General features: G+C 34.1%; 1 protein-coding gene across 2 annotated transcripts in view; it reads left to right on the top strand.

Annotated features, from left to right (window-relative positions):
* LOC145260384 (uncharacterized) overlaps positions 1-19,953 on the top strand; it is a 62,696-nt gene extending 42,743 nt beyond the window's left edge. Inside the window, exons 8-13 of one of the 2 annotated variants that reach the window (XM_080118336.1) lie at positions 4,823-4,908; positions 7,576-7,718; positions 11,501-11,583; positions 13,728-13,814; positions 17,745-18,036; positions 19,146-19,953. In XM_080118336.1, the coding sequence (XP_079974462.1) occupies positions 4,823-4,908; positions 7,576-7,718; positions 11,501-11,583; positions 13,728-13,814; positions 17,745-18,036; positions 19,146-19,243 (789 nt within the window). In that variant the 3' untranslated portion in view covers positions 19,244-19,953. The remainder of the gene's footprint in view (positions 1-4,822; positions 4,909-7,575; positions 7,719-11,500; positions 11,584-13,727; positions 13,815-17,744; positions 18,037-19,145) is intronic. The other variant, XM_080118337.1, reaches the window with a different exon arrangement.
* The last annotated feature ends 752 nt before the right edge of the window (positions 19,954-20,705 follow it).

Here is a 20,705-nt window from a genome sequence, read left to right as displayed (position 1 = left end):
CAATATTAGCTACTTATATTTTCTCTACCGCTCTCCCTCAAACCAAGACTGTACCCTAATAAACAAAGTCTCAGACAGCATAGATATAGCACTCTCCCTCGATACTAGCGCACAAATACATGTATTTGGTGACTTCAATGTCCACCACAGTAACTGGCTAGGATTCTCAAATCACACAGACGTAGCTGGTAGCGCCACATATAGCTTCTCTATATCTCATTCCCTATCTCAGATGGTTACATTTCCGACACGTTTCCCAGACCAGCACGATCAACATGCCTCACTTCTAGATCTCTTTCTGACAACAGTTCCCAATGACTGTACAACAAATGCCCATAGCCCACTCGGGAATGCTGATCACGCTGTGATAATGGTAGAAATCAGCCTAAATTCTCGCCCTAAAACTGAAGACCCACTACTCAAAACAACGAGGTATTACAAAAAGGCTGATTGGGAAGCCATCAGGGAGCTCATCAGAGATGCCCCATGGCAAAATATCTTTACTCTTCCAGCGGAACAGTGTGCAAATGAGACAACTGAATGGTTCAAAACTGCTATTGAAGCACATGTTCCCGCACGGAAATACTATAGCAAGCCCCACTCCCCCCAATGGTTTACTTCTGCTTGTGCAGCTGCCATTTGTCAAAGGCAGCATGCGTTCCGCAGATTCAACCGACATAAGTCCAGATCAAATAAACAGAAGTTTATAGAAGCTAGAAATAATTGTAAGAGAGTGATAGACACAGCTAAGTCAGATTACTCTGAAACCACCAGAAAGCGCATCGAAGCACAGAAATTAGGAACCCGGGATTTTTGGAAAATCTACAACAGCGTAGTTAATAATGGACAGTCAATTATTCCCCCACTAACAAACAATCATGAGGTTGCTTGCACGGCAACTGACAAGGCTAATCTGCTTGCCAGTCGGTTTGCCTCAAACTCCACACTGAACTCGGTACACCACTCACTCCCTGATTTTCCTCTGCGAACAGACGCCACACTTGACGACTTGAAAATCACCCCTTCTCAGGTACATGCTATTATAAAAAACCTAGACACCTCTAAAGCATGTGGACCAGATCTCATCCCGGCTGTGCTATTAAAAAAATGCTCTGCCGAGGTTGCTCCAGTTCTGTCCAAACTTTACAATAAATGCCTTAACGAATCTTGTTTTCCCGACTGCTGGAAAACCGCCTCTGTGGTACCAGTCTTCAAGAATTCTGGTGAAAGAACTGACCCACTAAATTATCGCCCCATTAGCCTCCTCCCGCTTTTCGCCAAAATATTTGAGTCCTTAGTTAATAAAGCCCTAGTCCAGCACCTAACAGCTGCTAAACTCTTGACTGACAAACAATATGGATTCAGGCAAGCCCGTTCAACAGCAGATATCTTAACTGTAGTTTCTGAACGTATATACCGTTCATTGGATAAAACAGGGGAGGGTAGAGCGGTGGCCCTTGATATATCTAAGGCTTTTGACAGGGTATGGCACGATGGTCTTCTAAGGAAAATTAGATCATATGGAATCACTGGAAGAATTCATAACGTAATTAAATCCTTCTTAAGTAATAGAAAAATCAAAGTTGTCCTCGACGGACGTACATCCAAACAATATGACATAAATGCGGGAGTGCCTCAGGGGTCTATCCTTGGACCTCTATTGTTCCTGATATTCATAAACGACCTCCCTGATAATATTGTTTCGGAGATGGGTATATTTGCCGATGACACCACTCTCTATAACAGATATGAGGGGAAAACAAATGAACACATATCCAAGAAAATGGCAGAAACACTAGAGGATGACCTCCAATCCGTAGTGGAATGGGGACAAAAATGGTTGGTCTCATTCAATGCTGCTAAGACTAAGCTTGTTTCCTTCAATAACTACAAGAAACCTTCTCTACCACCAATAGCAATGGCCAAGAACACATTGCCTGAAAGTACTTCTTTTAAACTCCTCGGCCTAACGTTTACAGGGAATATGAACTGGAATAGATACATTGAGAGCATTGCCAAGGCTGCTGCAAGGAAGGTTGGCTCCCTCTACCGTGCTAGAAAACTACTTACGCCTGCCAGTATCCTATACCTCTATAAGGCAACCATTCGCCCATGTATGGAGTACTGTTGTCACATCTGGGCTGGTGCATCTGCTGCTTGTCTCTCGCTCCTGGACAGGGTTCAAAAAAGAGTCGCAAACCTGATAGGTCCTGAACTGTCATCTGGGCTTCAACCTCTGTCCCATCGACGAGATGTTGCATCCCTCTGCCTGTTCTACAAATACTTTAATGGTGAATGCTCTGACGAACTGCAAACACTTGTACCTCCCCGACGTAACTACCCCCGACAAACCCGACAAGCTACTAAGTCTCATCCCTTTACAGTGGAGATCCCTAGGTGCAAGAAAGCCTTTTACTCCAATAGTTTCTTCCCCAGAACTGCGGGTCTTTGGAACTCCCTTCCGGGATTCTGCTTTCCCAACTGCAATGATATGCAGAAGTTCAAGTGTAATGTTAACAAACATCTTTCTACTCTTCTCCCTTCATAATGACCCCGCTAATTAATTCCCTAATAGTAGCCCCCTGCTTCAAAGTGGCACTGTGCCTTGTTTGGGGTGAAAATTGAATAAAAAAAAAAAAAAAAAAAAAATATATATATATATACATATATACAGATATATATATATATATACATATATACAGATATATATATATATACATATATACAGATATATATATATATATACATATATACAGATATATATATATATATACATATATACAGATATATATATATATATACATATATACAGATATATATATATATACATATATACAGATATATATATATATACATATATACAGATATATATATATATATATATATACAGATATATATATATATCTGTATATATATATATATACAGATATATATATATATATCTGTATATATATATATATATACAGATATATATATATATACAGATATATATATATATACAGATATATATATATATATACATACATATATATATATATATACATACATATATATATACATACATATATATATATATATATATACATATATATATACATACATATATATAGATACACACGCATTGAAATTTCCGTGTCCATAATTTATGAATTTAAAGAATAAACAAATTTTTTTTGTATATTATTACTATTATGTTTAAATTACATTTTAGCAATTATTTCCCTAAGAAATGTAAATTAAAACATAATATTTTTGTGTGATTTATTTTAATATTAATTAAGTTATTGCCTCTAAAAAAAAACAGTATAAACAAATATTTTCTGTATATTTTTACTGTCATGTTAAAATTACATTTAAGCCTGTCTCTGCTTTATCATTATTTTCATGGCAAGTGCTCGTCTGAGCTCCAATCTATGGTTCCTACTGCTCTGACTTTCACGAAAAACACTCGTCTACCTGAAAGCACTATCATTAATCCCCCCCCCCCCACTCTTTATCTGTGTCTAAACCTAAATGTAGATTCCATCAACAAAGCTTCTTTCTTAGAACTGCACGCCTGTGGAACTCTGTTCCATTTTTCTACTTTCCAACTGACTACAATATGGTCGTCTTCAAGTCCAACGTAAACAAATTCTTGATGAGCCATCCTCTTTAGTAATCCAATTTACCAAATTTCCACTACTAACGATGACTACGACCTGTTCCCCTTGACTACTGTGCACTCTTTAACCCTTATCGTCGAGTGGGCTCTGGACCTTGATAAGTGGTGACTCCTTTGTAAAAAAAGAAAAAGAAGCAATATTTTTCTGAGAAATATTAGTTAAAACATCTAAAATAAACCTCAATTTTTTAGATATTTAAGAAAAAAATGGTATCTATGAACATTTATCAAATTTAATTCTGAATGAATTTGACAGCTTTTTTTAAAAAAAGTGAAATTTTGTGTTTCATGCATGGTTTGTCTTTCACTGTCTCAACAGACATTCCACTGGTCCATTTCCTCCACGGTATCTATTTATTTCCCATCGGAGAAAGATGTGACACATGGTCAGAAAGTGGGAAGAGTTAAGCCAGCACCCTTAAAGGAGGCACACTCTGTCCTTTTAAAAATTGTCTGGGTAGCACTGTCAGAGCACCTCAGACAATAAGCAGTAAAATTGCTCCACCACAATGAGGGGAAATTTCCTAGGACTATCAAGAACGAATGCCTCAACCCATCAGATAAAAGGTCACCAGAATGGCACTGTTTCTGCTGGACTAATTGTTGAGATCAGAACCTCAACTGGCTCGTGCCAATGATCATAATCATCACACCTTGAGCAGCCAACACTTGGCCTTCGGGACAAGATCAAAGTGTAGTATCTGTTCTTCAGATGCTGCACTTCAATTTCTTGTTCTCTGTCAGTGGAGGAGAAATCCTTCACGACTGAGACAATTTTTATTTTTGTTCCTTTTCTCCACGTTAAAAAACGACCCTGGTGTCTAACTCTGTCCCGTGGGGAGGCATAGTAAATAGGAACAAGGCTGCTTTAAATAATCTCCACTTCCTGTATCTTCGTTCAAGGGAAGTAACTTATTTCACATCACCATGATTGGCATTGTTGCTGGAATGAAGAAAAGAGATCCTCTTAGCGTTCTTATGTCTGTTTCTTTCCTTGATTCGCTTATGTTAAATAGCATTTGAATGATATAGCACCATGCAAGTAACAAATGTTCAAGCCACGGCCAAGTCTGACACAAGGCCATTGGTTTAGTGTACATTATAATGTTTGCAGTTCTTTTTGGTTTTTCTTTTCCTCAGCTTTTTTTGTTTTTCTTTTAGATGTCATGCAACCCCCAGATTTTAGAAGTAACTCTCGCCTTGTTAGTTTTACTTGCCAAATCAGCAACAAATGAACAACTTGAAAGGTAAGCAAACTATCTATTATTACAACAACAATAATGAGATTATCTACGATATAATAAAATGATTGCAGAAATTCCCTTCTGAACCAAATTACCGTAGGTTTGCGATAACAGATGCCACATACAAATTTATAATGTCTAAACTATTACCCACCATCTTATGTAACTTCAGAACATCGTTTTAGACACATTTATCCTACATTACATTCTAGGAGAAATATCATGATCGCCAACATCTTTAGAGGAAGTAGTTACTATTTTTCCCTTTAAGTCTAAAGTCTTCATACCACCACTAGTCTATACTTGAAACTAATGTACACATTATACATATACCTCTCTATCTACCTTCATAACTGGCTCATAAACTTATACACAAAACATTACCTTTCCTTTTCCCGTTAACAAAAATAATAATTTCTCCCTCATTCAGTTCAGGCAATTCTCATTGGCTACAAGTTGAAAAACTGCTTATTCAGGATTACACATCTTAAATAAACGAACACGCTAGACCTTACCAAATGTGGCTGCTCTCTCTACAACCTGCAATTATTTTAACCTAAAACCAACCAATTGTTTTTTTTTCTTTATTTTCCTAAATATATTACTTGGTTTACTATATTAATGTTTTTTACACTTTTTTCCTGCATAAACAAACAAGCATGTAAGCACAAACTTAGAGGTTTTACAGAATAGTGAGCAAGAGACTATTTAGCAAATATATATATATATATATATATATATATATATATATATATATATATATCAATCAGCAAATCTATTTTTCCCTTAACTCATCATATGCCTACAACATATTATCAAATAACAAGCATGACATGACATGCCGTTAACACTGTAGATTTTTGCAACTGCACTGAATTTGAGACAAATAGATGTAAGCATATGGAAATTTTCCCTCCTTTCTCTTCCTGTCGAATTAACATTATCTTTTTTTACTTTAAATCATTTGTAAAAAAATATTATTACTTCATCTTTCAGTTTTCATGTTGAAGAATTGTACAGTAAATTGTGACCACGTGTGAACTGAAAATAAAGCATTCGTCATCAGTCATACTCTTGTTCCTCATTTTCAGACTCTTGCTATTATTCACTCATGGAGGGGGACTCTGCATGCTCGTTTTATGTAATCTGTATATTCCAACTGTTTTCACCATTGTAGTATTTGTTTATTTTCACATGATTCGGAGTCTGCTTCCTTTGTACTTGGTACGATATTGAAAGAAAAATTGTTAAAATTGTTATATTTTTCTTCTGTATATAAACTAAAATAAAAAGAGTCATGTTTCTGGATTTTTTAGGTGAGGATTGATTATTTGGATTATTTGGACTACTGTTTTCATCTTGAGTGTTATTTGCACAATATTTCAGCTGATGTAACCTCCGGCCTTCTTCAGGTGTATTTTGTCAAATTAGTGAATCTGTTAATAGTCGGCTAACGTACTGCCTATCTTCCAGCGTGGCTGCTACCAGAAGTGGTGACAAGACAAATCAGTTCTTTTGTATTTTTTTCTCTCATGTCTATATTTTCCCTGCGCATGTACTCTTTTTTTTTTTTATAACGTTTTTCCAGTCGTTCTTTTTATTTTAATAATCATTGGAAAGTTTGTTTCGGTCTTATTTTAAGAATTATTGAAATTAGTTTCATTTTTTTTAAGAATTATTGAAATTAGTTTCATTTTTTTTAAGAATTATTGAAATTAGTTTCATTTTTTTAAAGAATTATTGAAATTAGTTTCATTTTTTTTAAGAATTATTGAAATTAGTTTCATTTTTTTTAAGAATTATTGAAATTAGTTTTTTTTTTTAAGAATTATTGAAAACATTTTTTGCACTCTTTTTTTTAAAAAAAGAATTATTGAAAACCTGTTTAAAAATTTTAATTAAGTCTTATTGAACTTATTTATTTTTTTTTTTTTTTTAAAGAATTATTATAAACACTAATGGTATTATTTTTATCTATGATTTTGTTAATTTTTATTGTATATTTTTCCATAATTCCATTTTCTTACATTTTATTTCAATAAATCGCTTCACAATAGAAATACTGAAGAACAATAAAAGTGAGGGAACCGATTTGTTTTGTCACTGCTTCCAGTAGCAGACACACCGGAAGTTAGGAAGTATGTTAGCTGACTATGACGTGAATCTTTCTCTTAAACTTGAGAATCTTCATGGAATTTTTTTTTTTTTACACAGTGGTCACCACTTATCAAGGCCCAGCAGCCACTCAGGGATAAGGGTTATTGCAAGTACATTACGTTAGTGTGGAGATTTGATAAAGTTTTTACTTAAGGGGGCGGTTCATTAAGAATTTGTTAACGTTTCAAACCGAAACCATTATTTAATTCACGGGAATAGCATGCTCTCATTTTGTCAGCCACAACCAGATTGACATCTTAAGTAATCTGCAAATGTGTCCTTCGTAATGTCAGCACTGAGGATTGAACCTTTAACCTTCTGACGAGTGTAACTTACAACTGAATTTTACCAAGTACTTTATTCGTTATGCCACAGTCCTTGTGGATACAGAAACATGATAACTAAAGGATGACTGACATCATCCATTAAAATGGAGAACACGGACAATCCGTGACCCAAAGGTCTTTTTTTGTTTTTATTCATTCCTAATTAATAAACGCTTTTTTTCTCTAGGTTTGCACCTGTCGTGACGCGAGGAATCCTTTGCCATTCTTTAGGCTACAACTCTAAAATTGCAGTTCAACTGAGAGGTTTACAACTGATGCAGGTCCTTGCTAAATCTCCCCAAATTGTGGCAAGTTTATGTGCAGATGTAGGTAAGTAAAACCATTGGCTATTTGTTGAGGCATTGTCTTTTGGAAAATATTGGATATTCTTAGATATGTCCACGTGAGTTGCACATCTGGAGAGGAAAATTCTATTTCAAACTTAAACCGAACAAACCGATGGACAGGTGAACTATTTAAATTTCTTTCCTAGAACTGTCCACTTGTAGAACACAATACCATGAGGCTGCTTCCCAGCTGACTATAACATGGTCATTTTCAAGTCTAATGTAAATAAGTTCTTGTTGAACCGTCCTCTTATATAATTAAGCCCTACGCAAGTTCCACCATTACTGATCATCAGGGTGTCATCTCAACCATCTACTTAACACTCATTAACCCTTATCCTACGGTATCTTTCACGTCTTTATAAGCTGTAACACCTAAGTCGAAAAAAAAAATGAGAGAACTTTGAAAAAAAAATTTTATTAATCAAATTACATTTGAAAATGGTGTAGGAGAGATATTGTAATATATTGTTTTTTGTTTTTTTTTTTTTATTGGACAATATTTATTCCCAGGAGTTGTTATTATCATAGTCGCTTCTTCAAATCATAAAGACAACAAAACACGTGTCAGTAGATGACTATATTTTATATATAAACTAGCAGGCTACCTGGCATTATAATGCATAAATATTATATTTTAATTAATACAGAATTCTTATTTATTATAAACAAATATCGTAGGTATTAAACATAACGTAAAATTTCTTTTAAAAATGAAGTTTAAAAAAAAAAACGTAAAGAAACTGAGACATGTGCATGTGAGTATTATGTTTTTTTTCAAGGCAGTTCACTTCTTGTAAATAAAAAAAAAACTCACTGAGATTGAAACCGAATCCTGAAGACTGTATGTCAAATACGATACCCATTAGACCAGCTTGACATGATCTATAAAGTGTTTTCTAAACCTACTTATTCTTAACATAAATAATCTGTCATGTTCTCCAGCCGCGCATGCACATTCGTGAAACAGTTGACAGATAAAACTCCAACAACGCCCACAAACCAATTTTTCATTTTTGACCCCTTAGCAACCCTTTTTTGTGGATGAAAATGGATTCAAAATTTTTCCACGTGTCTGAATACCCTATATATCAAATTTCAAATCTGTATATCAAAAATTTGTTGAGTATATAGATTATCCTCACACACACACATTCTTACTTTTATAGAATTATAGATTAGCAGCTGGAGTAAAAGTGTAACATATTTCTATTAAAACTTCTTTCTCTCTCTCTCTCTATCTCTCTCTCTCTCTCTCTCTCTCGCTCTCGCTCTCTTTCTCTCGCTCTCTTTCTCTATCTCTCTCTCTTTCTCTCTCTCTCTATCTCTCGCTCTCTTTTTCTCACTCTCTCTTTCTCTCACTCTCTCTCTTCTCTCTCTGTTTTCTTCACTCAGCCCATTTCATTAGGAATTTACTAGGTCCATTTGTTCTTTTTGTCATTCTAGGATAAAAAGTTGTAAGATTCCAATATTACTTATGGTAAAATTGCATACCTTTACATGCTCAAATAAAGAGGGTTGGAAAATAATTAGGAATTTACCAGGACCATTTGTTCTTTACAGCATTGGCTGGGATCGAAAACTGTAAGATTACGATATGACTTTTGGTAACTAATATATATTAACTTTCTTCGCACCATTCTCTTTATCAACATTATATATCTTCTTAATATGTTGAAATGGAAGGGAGGGGGGGTAGGAATTTGGTGTTTCTCTGAAGGTCTTCTTACTAACATTGCATTTGTTAGATATTGACAGGCAACCCTGGGAAGAAAAACATTTGATGGGTTGCACACGTGCAAATGGATTCGATGTGAAGAATGCACGACTTTCCACCATTGTCTAACGGAATGCATAATTTGACCCAGAAATATGTGAGAGGATATCAGTTAAAGGATTGAAACAATAGACAAAGGAAAAATTAAGCATTCCAATGAGAAAAGTATATTTATATAAATAAAATTGTCACAAAGAGAAAGCCAGTCAAAGAGAACGAGGCTGTCACATTTCTTCACCGCTCGACATCCAACACAACTACGCATCCCACCATGTGCCTTTCAGAAACGTCAAAACACCAGTAATAATTTATGATCAAATGCTTATTTGTTAGTATTAAATAAAAGCAATATATGTTTTTATAGATCAGCTGTGTTGTGTTTTACTTGCTGTCGGTGTGTATATATTTTGTACCAGCAACAAAAGTAGATATTAACAATTATATAGACTGGACAAGTGCATTTTGAACAACCGGCCACAGCAAATACGTAACACATTATTATGTTTATTAAATGCAGTGGGGAATAACAGAAACTTTTTTTAGTTCTACTTGGACTTATACCAGAGCAAATAAGTTGACATTATCAACATCATTTCTTTTTATACTTTTATTTTAAGTATACTTTTGGCAGTGCTTGAAGGCTTCCTTACTAATATTACAGTATCATGTTTAGTAAGTGAGGCGGGGTTTGAAGAGTAACAGAAAATTTTGTTCTACTCGATGTTGTCAGGGAACAATAAAATTGGTATTAACATTGCAGTATTTATATTCAGTAATGAATGATAGGGATAACAGAATCTTTTTTTCTACTTGGAGTTGTCTAGAAGCAACTAATGTAAATTACAGTATTTCAATCTCTTTGGACTATTTTCATTATCAACATAATTTCTCTTCACATTATTATGAAAGTAGGGAGGGGGTAAACAGAATTATTTGAGATCAAGCAGTCATTGTGTTTTGTTCTAGATGGTGTTGTCTAGGAGCAATAAATGTATTACATTTAATAGGGATAGCTCTAGTAAATAAATTATATTATTGATATTTTTTTCAACAAAAGAAGAATAAAGAGAAACGTCTTTTCTCATCTGAGATGGCATTATAAATGAATAAATTTATAAATAAATGAATGAATAACTGAATAAATGTATAAATGAATAAATGTATAAATGAATAAATTATAAATGAATAAATTTATAAATGAATAAATTATAAATAAATTTATAAATGAATAAATTATAAATAAATTTATAAATGAATAAATTATAAATAAATTTATAAATAAATAAATTATAAATAAATTTATAAATGAATAAATTTATAAATAAATAAATTTATAAATGAATAAATTATAAATAAATTTATAAATGAATAAATTTATAAATGAATAAATTTATAAATGAATAAATTATGAATAAATTTATAAATGAATAAATTTATAAATGAACAAATTTATAAATGAATAAAATTATAAATAAATTTATAAATTTATTCATTTATAAATGAATAATTTATAAATGAATAAATTTGTAAATGAATAAATTATAAATGTATAAAATTTATAAAGAATAAAAATTTATAAATGAATAAGAAAAGATAATTTAGGGGGAAAAAGGAAAATAGAGAAAAAGATAGAATGGTAAAAAGTGGTAGTGTTAGCATAGGGGAATTGATTCTTGGTAACCTTCAAGAAAGTGGATACTTTATGTAATTCTTATATTTTAAAATGTGTTAGTGATTTTTTTTTTCTGGGAAAGCAGGAGGAGTTGGCAACAAGACGTGTATATTAAAGCCATATCTGAGGAGAAGGAAAAGGTTAGTTTACATAGTAGGGATTGGGATAATATAATAAAAAATAGAACGGATTAAATTACTATATAAAGTGAGGAGTAAGGGTGATAAATTTTTTTTATTCTTTTGATAGATGTATTCCTAAGTGGAATGGGATGTGAGCCACATTATTTGTTAACATTGGGTTTTTTTTCTTGCAGAGTTGTGTCCCCTTGGTGCAATGTATACCATGGTTGGCAAACTAGTAAAAGATTCTTCACCACAGACTGAGATTTACCCAATTGTGAGTATCTTTTACTTTGCAAATTATAATATAACTCTCAGAACTATCCAGCATTGTCCAAGTGAAAAAAAAAAACGTTTTTTATCTGTAGAATTTAATAAATAAAATATTAAATATTATATTTATTAAATTCCTTAGATTAAAAACAAATATTGGTGTTTGTCAATAATTTCTGCTTATATTTAAAAAAAAAGAAGAAAAAAAACAGAAATAAGGAAAAATTTGTAATTCACTCCCGTTTGTTTGTACTTTTCTCAATAATCACGCTGTGGATTTAAAAAAAATTTTGCACAAACATTAGTCATGGTAAAAGTAAATCTTTTACTTGTGGTAGGGGCTTCGCATCAAAGATCAAAACAAAGTGGGATGTGCCGCTATTTCAGAAAACACTATTCGGCAGAAAAGGTTACCAAATGACTCCTCAATCTATAGTGCAGAAATTACAGCCATTAACTTGGTTCTAGATATAATCACCAACCAAAACTCAATGAAATTCATAATATTTGTAGATTCATTATCAGTACTTGAATCATTAAAAAATTAAACAATCTCATACTTATCAAACTGTTACAAAGGATCCATTCTGTCATGCAACACAAACCTTTCTTCTTCTGTTGGATTCCTAATCACTATGGTTTCTGTGGAAATGCAAAAGCTAATATAGCGGCCAAAAACTCCCTAAAACTCCCAATAAGTGACATAAAGGTCCCATATATGGACTACAAACCTTCAATAAACAATTTTATCACAAAGAAATGGCAAGAAAACTGAAACAATTGCGAAAACAACAACCTCTTCCAAATTACGCCTATACTTAAAAAGAAAAAAAACTAGATCCCAGAAAATCATGTATCCGGATAAGACACACATACATAACTCACTCTTTCTTACTAAAAGTGAAAAACCTCCCAAATGTAAACCATGTCACGAACCTTATGCAGTAAAACACCTTTTACTTGACTCCTATGACCTCATACAAATTCGTCAACACTACTACGGAGCTACAAACTTAAAAGAACATTTTGATAAAGAAAACTCTAAAACCATTCTAAATTCCCTAAAAAACTATCTCTGCCAGATCTGTATTTGTCCCGCTTTCTCGGAAGTCCGTCCTTATTATTTCCTCCCATGTTATTTGTTTTTATGGAAATTGCTCCAGACAAAGCATGAAGCTATTTGATGTAAGGAGATTTTTTAAAATATACTACTTCGAGGTCAAAAAACAGCCAACAAAATGAGCATGAGATGGATAGAATCTGACCTAGAAAACAGCAATTCTTCCTCCTTTGTCAGAAACATCGCTCATGGCATGTGAGAACTAAAGGAGATAAGCTGCTGAAACCCAAGGTTCACTTTCTATTCTCCTTGGTTTTCCCCTGTGAACTGATCCTGCTAACTTTATTATTCTACATCTATAAATCCAACAACTCTCAACTATTCTTTCAATGTGGCCATACCAACTAAGTCTCTTTTCTGTACACATCTGCCTTGACAGAGTACAAAATAGACTTCGTGGCTTAGTGGGGGATGCCCTTTTCTGTACCCTGCAACCTCTCTCCCACAGAAGAGACGTTGCGAGCCTATCCTTGTTTTATCGTTATTTCCATGGCAGGTGCTCGTCTGAACTCCAATCTCTGGTCTCCCCTCGCCAATCTTTCACGAAAAACACCCGTCTAGCTGAATCCACTGTGAAAAATTTCCCCCACTCTTTATCTGTGCCTAAATCAAAACGTGGATTCCATGAACAAAGCTTCTTTCTTAGAACTGCATGCCTGTGGAACTCTGTTCCGTCTGCCTGCTTCCCACCTGACTACAACTTGGATGTCTTCAAGTCCAACATTAACAAATTCCTAATGAACTGCCCCCTTAAGTAAACACTTCATCAAATCTCCACACTAACTTGCAATAACCCTTATCCCTGAGTGGCTTCTGGGCCTTGATAAGTGGTGATCACTGTGTAAAAAAAAAAAAAAAAAAAAAAAAACAACAACAACAAAACAACATCTCCCTCTTCTGTGCAACACAATAATATCTGTTTCTATGCCGGTCCTCCATTTTTTTTTTATAAACTTGCTTTTATAATATTAAACAAAGATAACACTGATTGTTTGTATTTTTTTTGTGTGTGTGTTTCATTTCTGTAGGTGATAGACATCTTGAATGCAATCAGCAACGATCGAGCATCTGGGATGTCCAGCCTTTTAAATACACGATGTCCTTGCAATATGGATGTAAGTTTTGTCAACAGAATTTAAATGTTTATGACATGTTTTTTTTTTTTTGTTTTTTTTAACCTCAAACAAGGCATATTGCCGCTTGGACATAAGGGGTTACTGTTTGGAATTGTGTCAAGTTGAACAGCAAGATGCCTGTTCACATTACATTTAAACTTCTGCAAGTAAGTACAGTTAGATAAGCAGAAAAAGGCAGGGAATTCCAAAGTCTAACAATCTGAGAGGAGAAACTATTATCCAGCATCTAAGGACCTCAGCAATGGGGTGGGGCTGTTTGTTGGGTTCGTCGAAAGTTTGTATGTTAGGGAGGGGGTTAAATGCAATGATTTCATCATAGCACATTCCATTACAGTACTTGTAAAACAGAGGCAGAGATGAACATTATGACAGATTTTTTTTTTTTATAAAGGAGTCACCACTTATCAAGGCCTGGAGGCGACTTGGGGATAAGAGTTAATGAGTGTACAATAGCCAATGGGACAATATCGCAGTAATCGTTAGTAGTGGAAATTTGGTAAATTGGATTTCTTAAGGGGATTGCTCATCAAAAACTTGTTTACATTGGATTTGAAGGCGACCATATTGTAGGCAGCTGGAAAGCAAGTAAGTAAACGGAACGGTGTTCAACAGGCTTGAAGTTCTAAGAAAGAAGCTTTGTTCATGGAATCTACATTTAGTTTTAGGCACAGATAGAGAGTGGGTGAAATTATTGATAGTGGTTTCAGCTAGACAAGTGTTTTTTGTGAAAGTTTGGCAAAAGGGGCATAGATTGGAGTTCAGATGAGCACTTGCCGTGAAAATAACGATAAAGCAGAGACAGGCTCGCAACGTCTCTTCTGTGGGAAAGAGGTTGCAGGGAAGAGAAAGGGCCATCCCCTACTAGGTTATTAAGTCTATTTTGAACTCTGTCAAAACAGGATGTTGCTTCTAGCAGCTCCTGCCCAGATATGGCAACAGTAGCCCGTCCTTGGACGTACTTGGCTTTTATAAAGGTAGAGAATTGCATCAGCAGTGAGATATCTACTGGAATGGTAGAATGATCCCACCATTTTTTCTGGAACCTTGGCAACACGTGTACATGTTCCATTTCATATCAGGAGTAAAGGTCAGACCCAGAAGCTTGTTAAAACATGGAGCCTCCCCAAAACGGGGGTCTGAGCATTGATGGTGTAATGATAGAAGCTTGGTTTTAAATGCATTAAAATTAAACAGCCATCACTTTTCCCATTGCACCATGTGTTCAAAATCAGAGGAGAGAAAACTTGGTCATGGTAATGTCGTCAGCATAAATGTCTACAAATGATCTTAGAATGTGGTTTGGGTTGGGAGATCATTGATGTAAATCAGGAAGAAAGTTGAGCCCAGGATAGACCTCTGAAGGACTCCAGCATTAATACTGTGAACTTCTAGAGATCAAACAAAAATGTTTCCATCTATAAGATGTGTCCATTTCAAATATAAATATAACAAATTGACAAAAAATTCTGTTTTAAACTTTAACATGACATAATAATGAATATTATTTCAATAATCTCCCAAGTGTCTTTGTCGAGGATTCTGTTATTAAACTCGATAGAACAATGTCTCATTGAATTTTGATCCATAAAAGATTTTCTACATCAATTAAATAGAAAGCCACGAATACTGCTGCAAATGCAGAAACGTGCAACTATTAAGAAATTTACTGATCCAATCGTTGGAAGATGTGGTACTTGTCCAGAGTCCCCACCCATATGAAAAAAAACAAGATTATATTTTTTTAATTATATAATGTTTGTACCTGTTAGATATTGGCCGTGCAATACAGATAAAATTATTTATGTTAAGATGCTTTAATGGGAAAGAATGTTAGAAAACAAAAAATGATTTTAAAATTAAGTTGACCTGTAGAGCCTGACATAGAGGTCACCTAAAGTAACATGAACTTAGGGTAGAGCTTGAAAAACATGTAATCATTTGTTCTCGTCAAGAATTGGGAGTGAGAGAGAGAGCAGAGAAATCAAGGCAGGGAGAAAGACTGTCCACGCATGGTGATGACTCCTAGTAAAGGGGATAAAAATACATTAGTCTCTGACCAGTGGCAGCTTTCCAGTGGGGAAACATCAGTAAATAAAGTTGCTGAAAAGACAACCTGAGATTTGTTGATTCATGAGGATGACGAGATCAATGATAGACCAGGTATGTTTCTCCGATTGGCCTGATGTTACAACTCCAAACAATTGTTATTTGTCTATTTCTGTTGTAAATGTTACATGTCCATTGTTAAACTATCTGTTCATATATCAACACTGCTGTAAATGTTATACATGCATTAATTCAACAAATGATAGGAAAACTAAATTAGGTGAACACACGTATATACACACATCATATAAATGATTGCGACATGTATATACACTCTGTATACACACATTCATTAGAAGAACATTTTATACCACAAGACGATGCATAAGTTAAGACATCTATAATATAAATCTCACCTGTCTGTTTAAATGTATGTATGTATGTAGGTCTGCCTAAAACTTTCGACAGAGGCAATGGATTTTTACGAGATCGACATCGTTTTGAAGCTCGAACCTTCAGGCAACAAATATCAAAAAATTGGTTAAAAACATTAATTGTGATCCTATAAGAGGTGGATTTGAGCCATTAAGTGCTGAGAGGGGGAGGGGGGAATAGACAAAGGAAGAGGAAATATCCTACAATCAACAATAGATAGGAAGTAGCAAACAATAACAATAGAAACCTACTGATAAAACAGGGAAGGGCAGGTTTCAGTAGCCAAGGTGAGGGTGGGCGACCTGAGAGACCAAGACAGAGGAGACAGTCAGTTGACATCTAGATGCGCTAGATGGCGGATGGAAGTTGGACAGTTAGAGTTGACAACTAGATACCCTTGATATATATTCATATAAATTGATCAAGTAGTTTTATTTTGTAATAAAGAAAATTAAATGTTATCACTAAACTACAAGTGATGATCTTACAAGTTCTTGAACGTTAACTTTTCTGTACTTTTATCATTTATAAAAAATTTTCTACATGCTAAAACTATCTAGGTTTGGTAGGGAATTTCATTCTGATGCGTTTTTTATAAGCTATGTATTGTTTGTTTGTATTTTTAAGAAGTTATTCAACATTAACTATTATGTGCGTTGTTAATTCTTCAGATTCGGTTAAATATATTTCTGGATTTCAATAAATATCGTTGAGAAATATCTAAAAATAAATCCGAAGACTAAGTCAAATTTATTATGTACTGCATGCTGCCGAGCATTGCCCAGTCATAAAATATGATATTTTAATTTATGCAGATTTCATATTTATTATTACAAAACCAGTTCTCTATTGCTTATTATATTGTACCCAATATATAGTTGTGATTTCAAAAGTAAAAACAAAAAATATGACTTGGGTGCCTTCTGCTAGAATTGAAACCAAAACATTTAGCATTGCATCATTATTCATTACCGTCTGAGCTAACAACGAATAGAATTCAGAACTCTAAAAATGAATCGATTTTAACATGTAAAGGTATATTTGTGCATGCATAGAAGAACACTTTAAGTCGACTTATGCCTGCCAAGTTCCAATTTTTCAATTTTGACCCCTTAGCAGCTATTTTTACAGACTAAAAACTAAATCAAAATTCTTCCACAGTTTGAATCCTCCATATATCAAGTTTCAAGTCTGTAGACCAAAACTTGATAGAGTAGTTTGTCTGTGTACAGAACAATCTCTACCAGACGAGGTCACTTTTATACATAAACATATACACATAATATAATTTTTTTATCAACAAGTTAAATCAAGAGATTATTGATTACAATAGGAGATGGCCAAGTAAAAGTGATCCAATCAATAAATTGTCTGTAAAAAAAAAAAAATCTGACGTTTTTTTTCTGTTTTTCTTCCTTTTTCCAACAGTGTGTGAAATGCTGTGTGAATCTTCTGTATGACCTTCTAGAAAAGCACCAATCGAAATGTGTAAACACCAAAGAGATGAATCTGTTTGCTAATAGCAATGATGCCAGCAACAATTTGGCGCAATGTCGATGTTTGAATGTGTTGAGCAAGGGCATCCTCTTGCTCCATTCAATCAGCCAACAAGACCAGCACTTTGAATTTAGATACCAGGACGTCATACACAACTACACGATTTTGGTTTCTCGGCTACACAGCATCATGGAACGAGAGGAAAGACTATGGAAGACAGAGAGTAAGCAATAATGTTATAATATTTAGCTTATATTTCATTATCATGGCCTTCATTCAGTTTTCAGAGACAATGGATACCCCCTGTAAGGTTGGCTACACATGTAATTGTGAAGTAAGTCTTGTGCAATCCCTAACTACTCCTTTTCTGATCTGACACTGCTTGATTTTAATGACAAAGAGAAATCCCAGGTGACTGAAACCAATGCCAAGATAAGCAGAGAGCACATACAGCACCTGGTATTCCCAAAATGGTCACCATTTTAGTACTGACCAGGCTCAACATTGCTTAACTTCGGTGTGTCAATAGGATTGTGTGTATTTAATATGGAAGAACTAACGAGACAGATTGTTCAATCCTTTGTGTGTGTTGGTGAATAGCCTATACATTGTCTTTCCTACTAAGCTCACCCCCTGTAACCTTTGTTCTGCTGGTCAACTTATTTTTTCTTTTGTGTTATAGTTTTTGCTCTTTATTTTTTTTCTTCCTAATACTGGGAGGTGACATTGATTGCATCACAAACCAAATTTTTTATTCTTTGTTTCCCTCTGTCCATGATTCTCTCCAATCTACATCATCTGTCAAGGTTGTATTCGTCAGTTGATGTCGGCTCATCTCGATCTACATTTAATCACACAGTTCAACTGTGTCAAACTTACAACTGTCTTCAATTGTCACAAACTCAAGGCTGTCCATTACCTTTCACAAAACTCATTGCCATTCCTAAAACTGACCGCAAACTAACTCTTAAATATGTTTACCTTTGTTGTCTGGTCTCCCCCCCCGTGTAAATTAATTCTAAATATACGTTTGTCTGGTGCTTTGTCCGCCATACCTTTATTAACAATCCTATTTCGGATTTCTTTTATGTACCCTGGTGAAAAACTTCCTGTACCTTTGTTCTGCTGATAAATTTATTTAAACTTTTTTTTGTTTAATTCCTAACACTTAGGAGGGGGGATACAATCCGTCCTGTCGTACTGTTTCAAATAATCACCATTTTAATATTGATAAAAAATATTTTTGATTGTAACTTCCATCTATGCAAAAATAAAATAAATAAATGAGTATTTGTTATTGTATTGTAAATAAACGTTTCTTTTCTTCTCCAGTTTCTGCACTGAAAGAATTGTCGGAATTTGTGTTTGATCCGGATTCTTCTATGGATGAGGATGAATCGCAAACGGACACACCCATGGAAACAACCTGAATGGAACCCCAATACAAATTGGTCTTTTAACATCTGGTTTTCATAAAAGTCTGTTGTTTGAGTGGAAGGTGTATGACCGAGGAAAAAAGAAATGTACTGGACTCTGCATACGGGATTCTCTATCTACGTTTTGGGCGGGGTTATCCTTGCCACATGTCTAGTGTCAGATTGGCTTATCAATGTCCAATTCACCAACCAGCAGATGATGCCATACATCACCCCCTCTTCCTTTTGAGAGATGCAAAATTCCAAACTGTTTTCATTTTGAAATTCTGGTTTTTATTGTTCTTTCTATGGTCTGCGTTATGAGTGAAGGGAAACAATAATTGTGGCTTTGGAAGAGACACCCTCCACCTCATTTATATTTAATTTAAGATTTATAAAATACTAGTTGAGTTACCTGGCATTGCTCGGGGTAAAAGTGCAACATATTTCTATTAAGACTCCTACTTTACCTCTATCTTTCTTTCCTATTCTCCCGATTTCCCTCTCCGCACCTTTGTCCTCATTCCCTGTCCAAACTATTTCTCTGTTTTGGACATACACACAGACAACTCTCCCTAATATAGATTCCTCGAGGTATGAGTTGACATAAGGGAATTAATTCCTTGATTAAAAAATCAAAGTTACTTCCCTTTAATTCATGTATAATCTGTCTAGAAAAAAAATGACAAAATTTGCACCAGTTTAATTAAAGAATGAATAATTTATTTTTAAATCTTATATATTATTCATCCGGGGCAATGCCGATCAGGAAAATACCAACTTTGGGTGTTTATTTAGAATTACACTTGTTTAAAAAACAAAACAACAAACAAATCTTTATAATGTACATACTTATCATGGAACGAACATGTCATATTCCAAAAGTCATGTAAATTGATCAAGTAGTTTTTTCTTTTTATTATTTAAGAAAATCAAATTTTATGATCAGCTGAATGGGAGTGCTGCTGGACGCCATGTTTAAAATTTAGCCAAAATTCAAGAGTGACAATTCAGTTCAACTAGGGATATTTTTTATATTCCAAATAAACACTTTTAATCGCTAAAATCATAAAATTTCATTTTCTTTAATAAAAAAAGCTACTTAATCAATTTACGTGATTTTTGGAATCTGACATCTTTGGTCTGTGACAAGTACGTACATCAAAAAGATTTTTTATATTTTTATTTTCTTAAATAAGTGCCATACTAAATAAGCAACAAATTTTGTGGATATTTGTTTGGTCATTTTTACTTTTAGCCAGGCATAGAAACAACTGCCGTTTATATGATAGATTAGTGTACTATTGTGCAGGTATAATTAGTTGATAATTCTTTCCTTATAAACACTACTATTAGAGGAGTCACATTTATGCTTGGAAAGCCTGATTAATGACAGAGAGTTTATAAAAACAATGCAGCAGAAATGACATAACAATGTTCAAGAAACACAAACGATATAGGAACTGAATATAAACAA

The sequence above is a fragment of the Euprymna scolopes genome, chromosome 36 (genome assembly GCF_053919585.1).
Source record: "Euprymna scolopes isolate OS-2025 chromosome 36, ASM5391958v1, whole genome shotgun sequence".
Classification (NCBI taxonomy): Eukaryota; Metazoa; Mollusca; class Cephalopoda; order Sepiida; family Sepiolidae; genus Euprymna; species Euprymna scolopes.
Note: the sequence above shows the minus strand (reverse complement) of the source record. Positions and strands in the feature narration are given on the sequence as shown.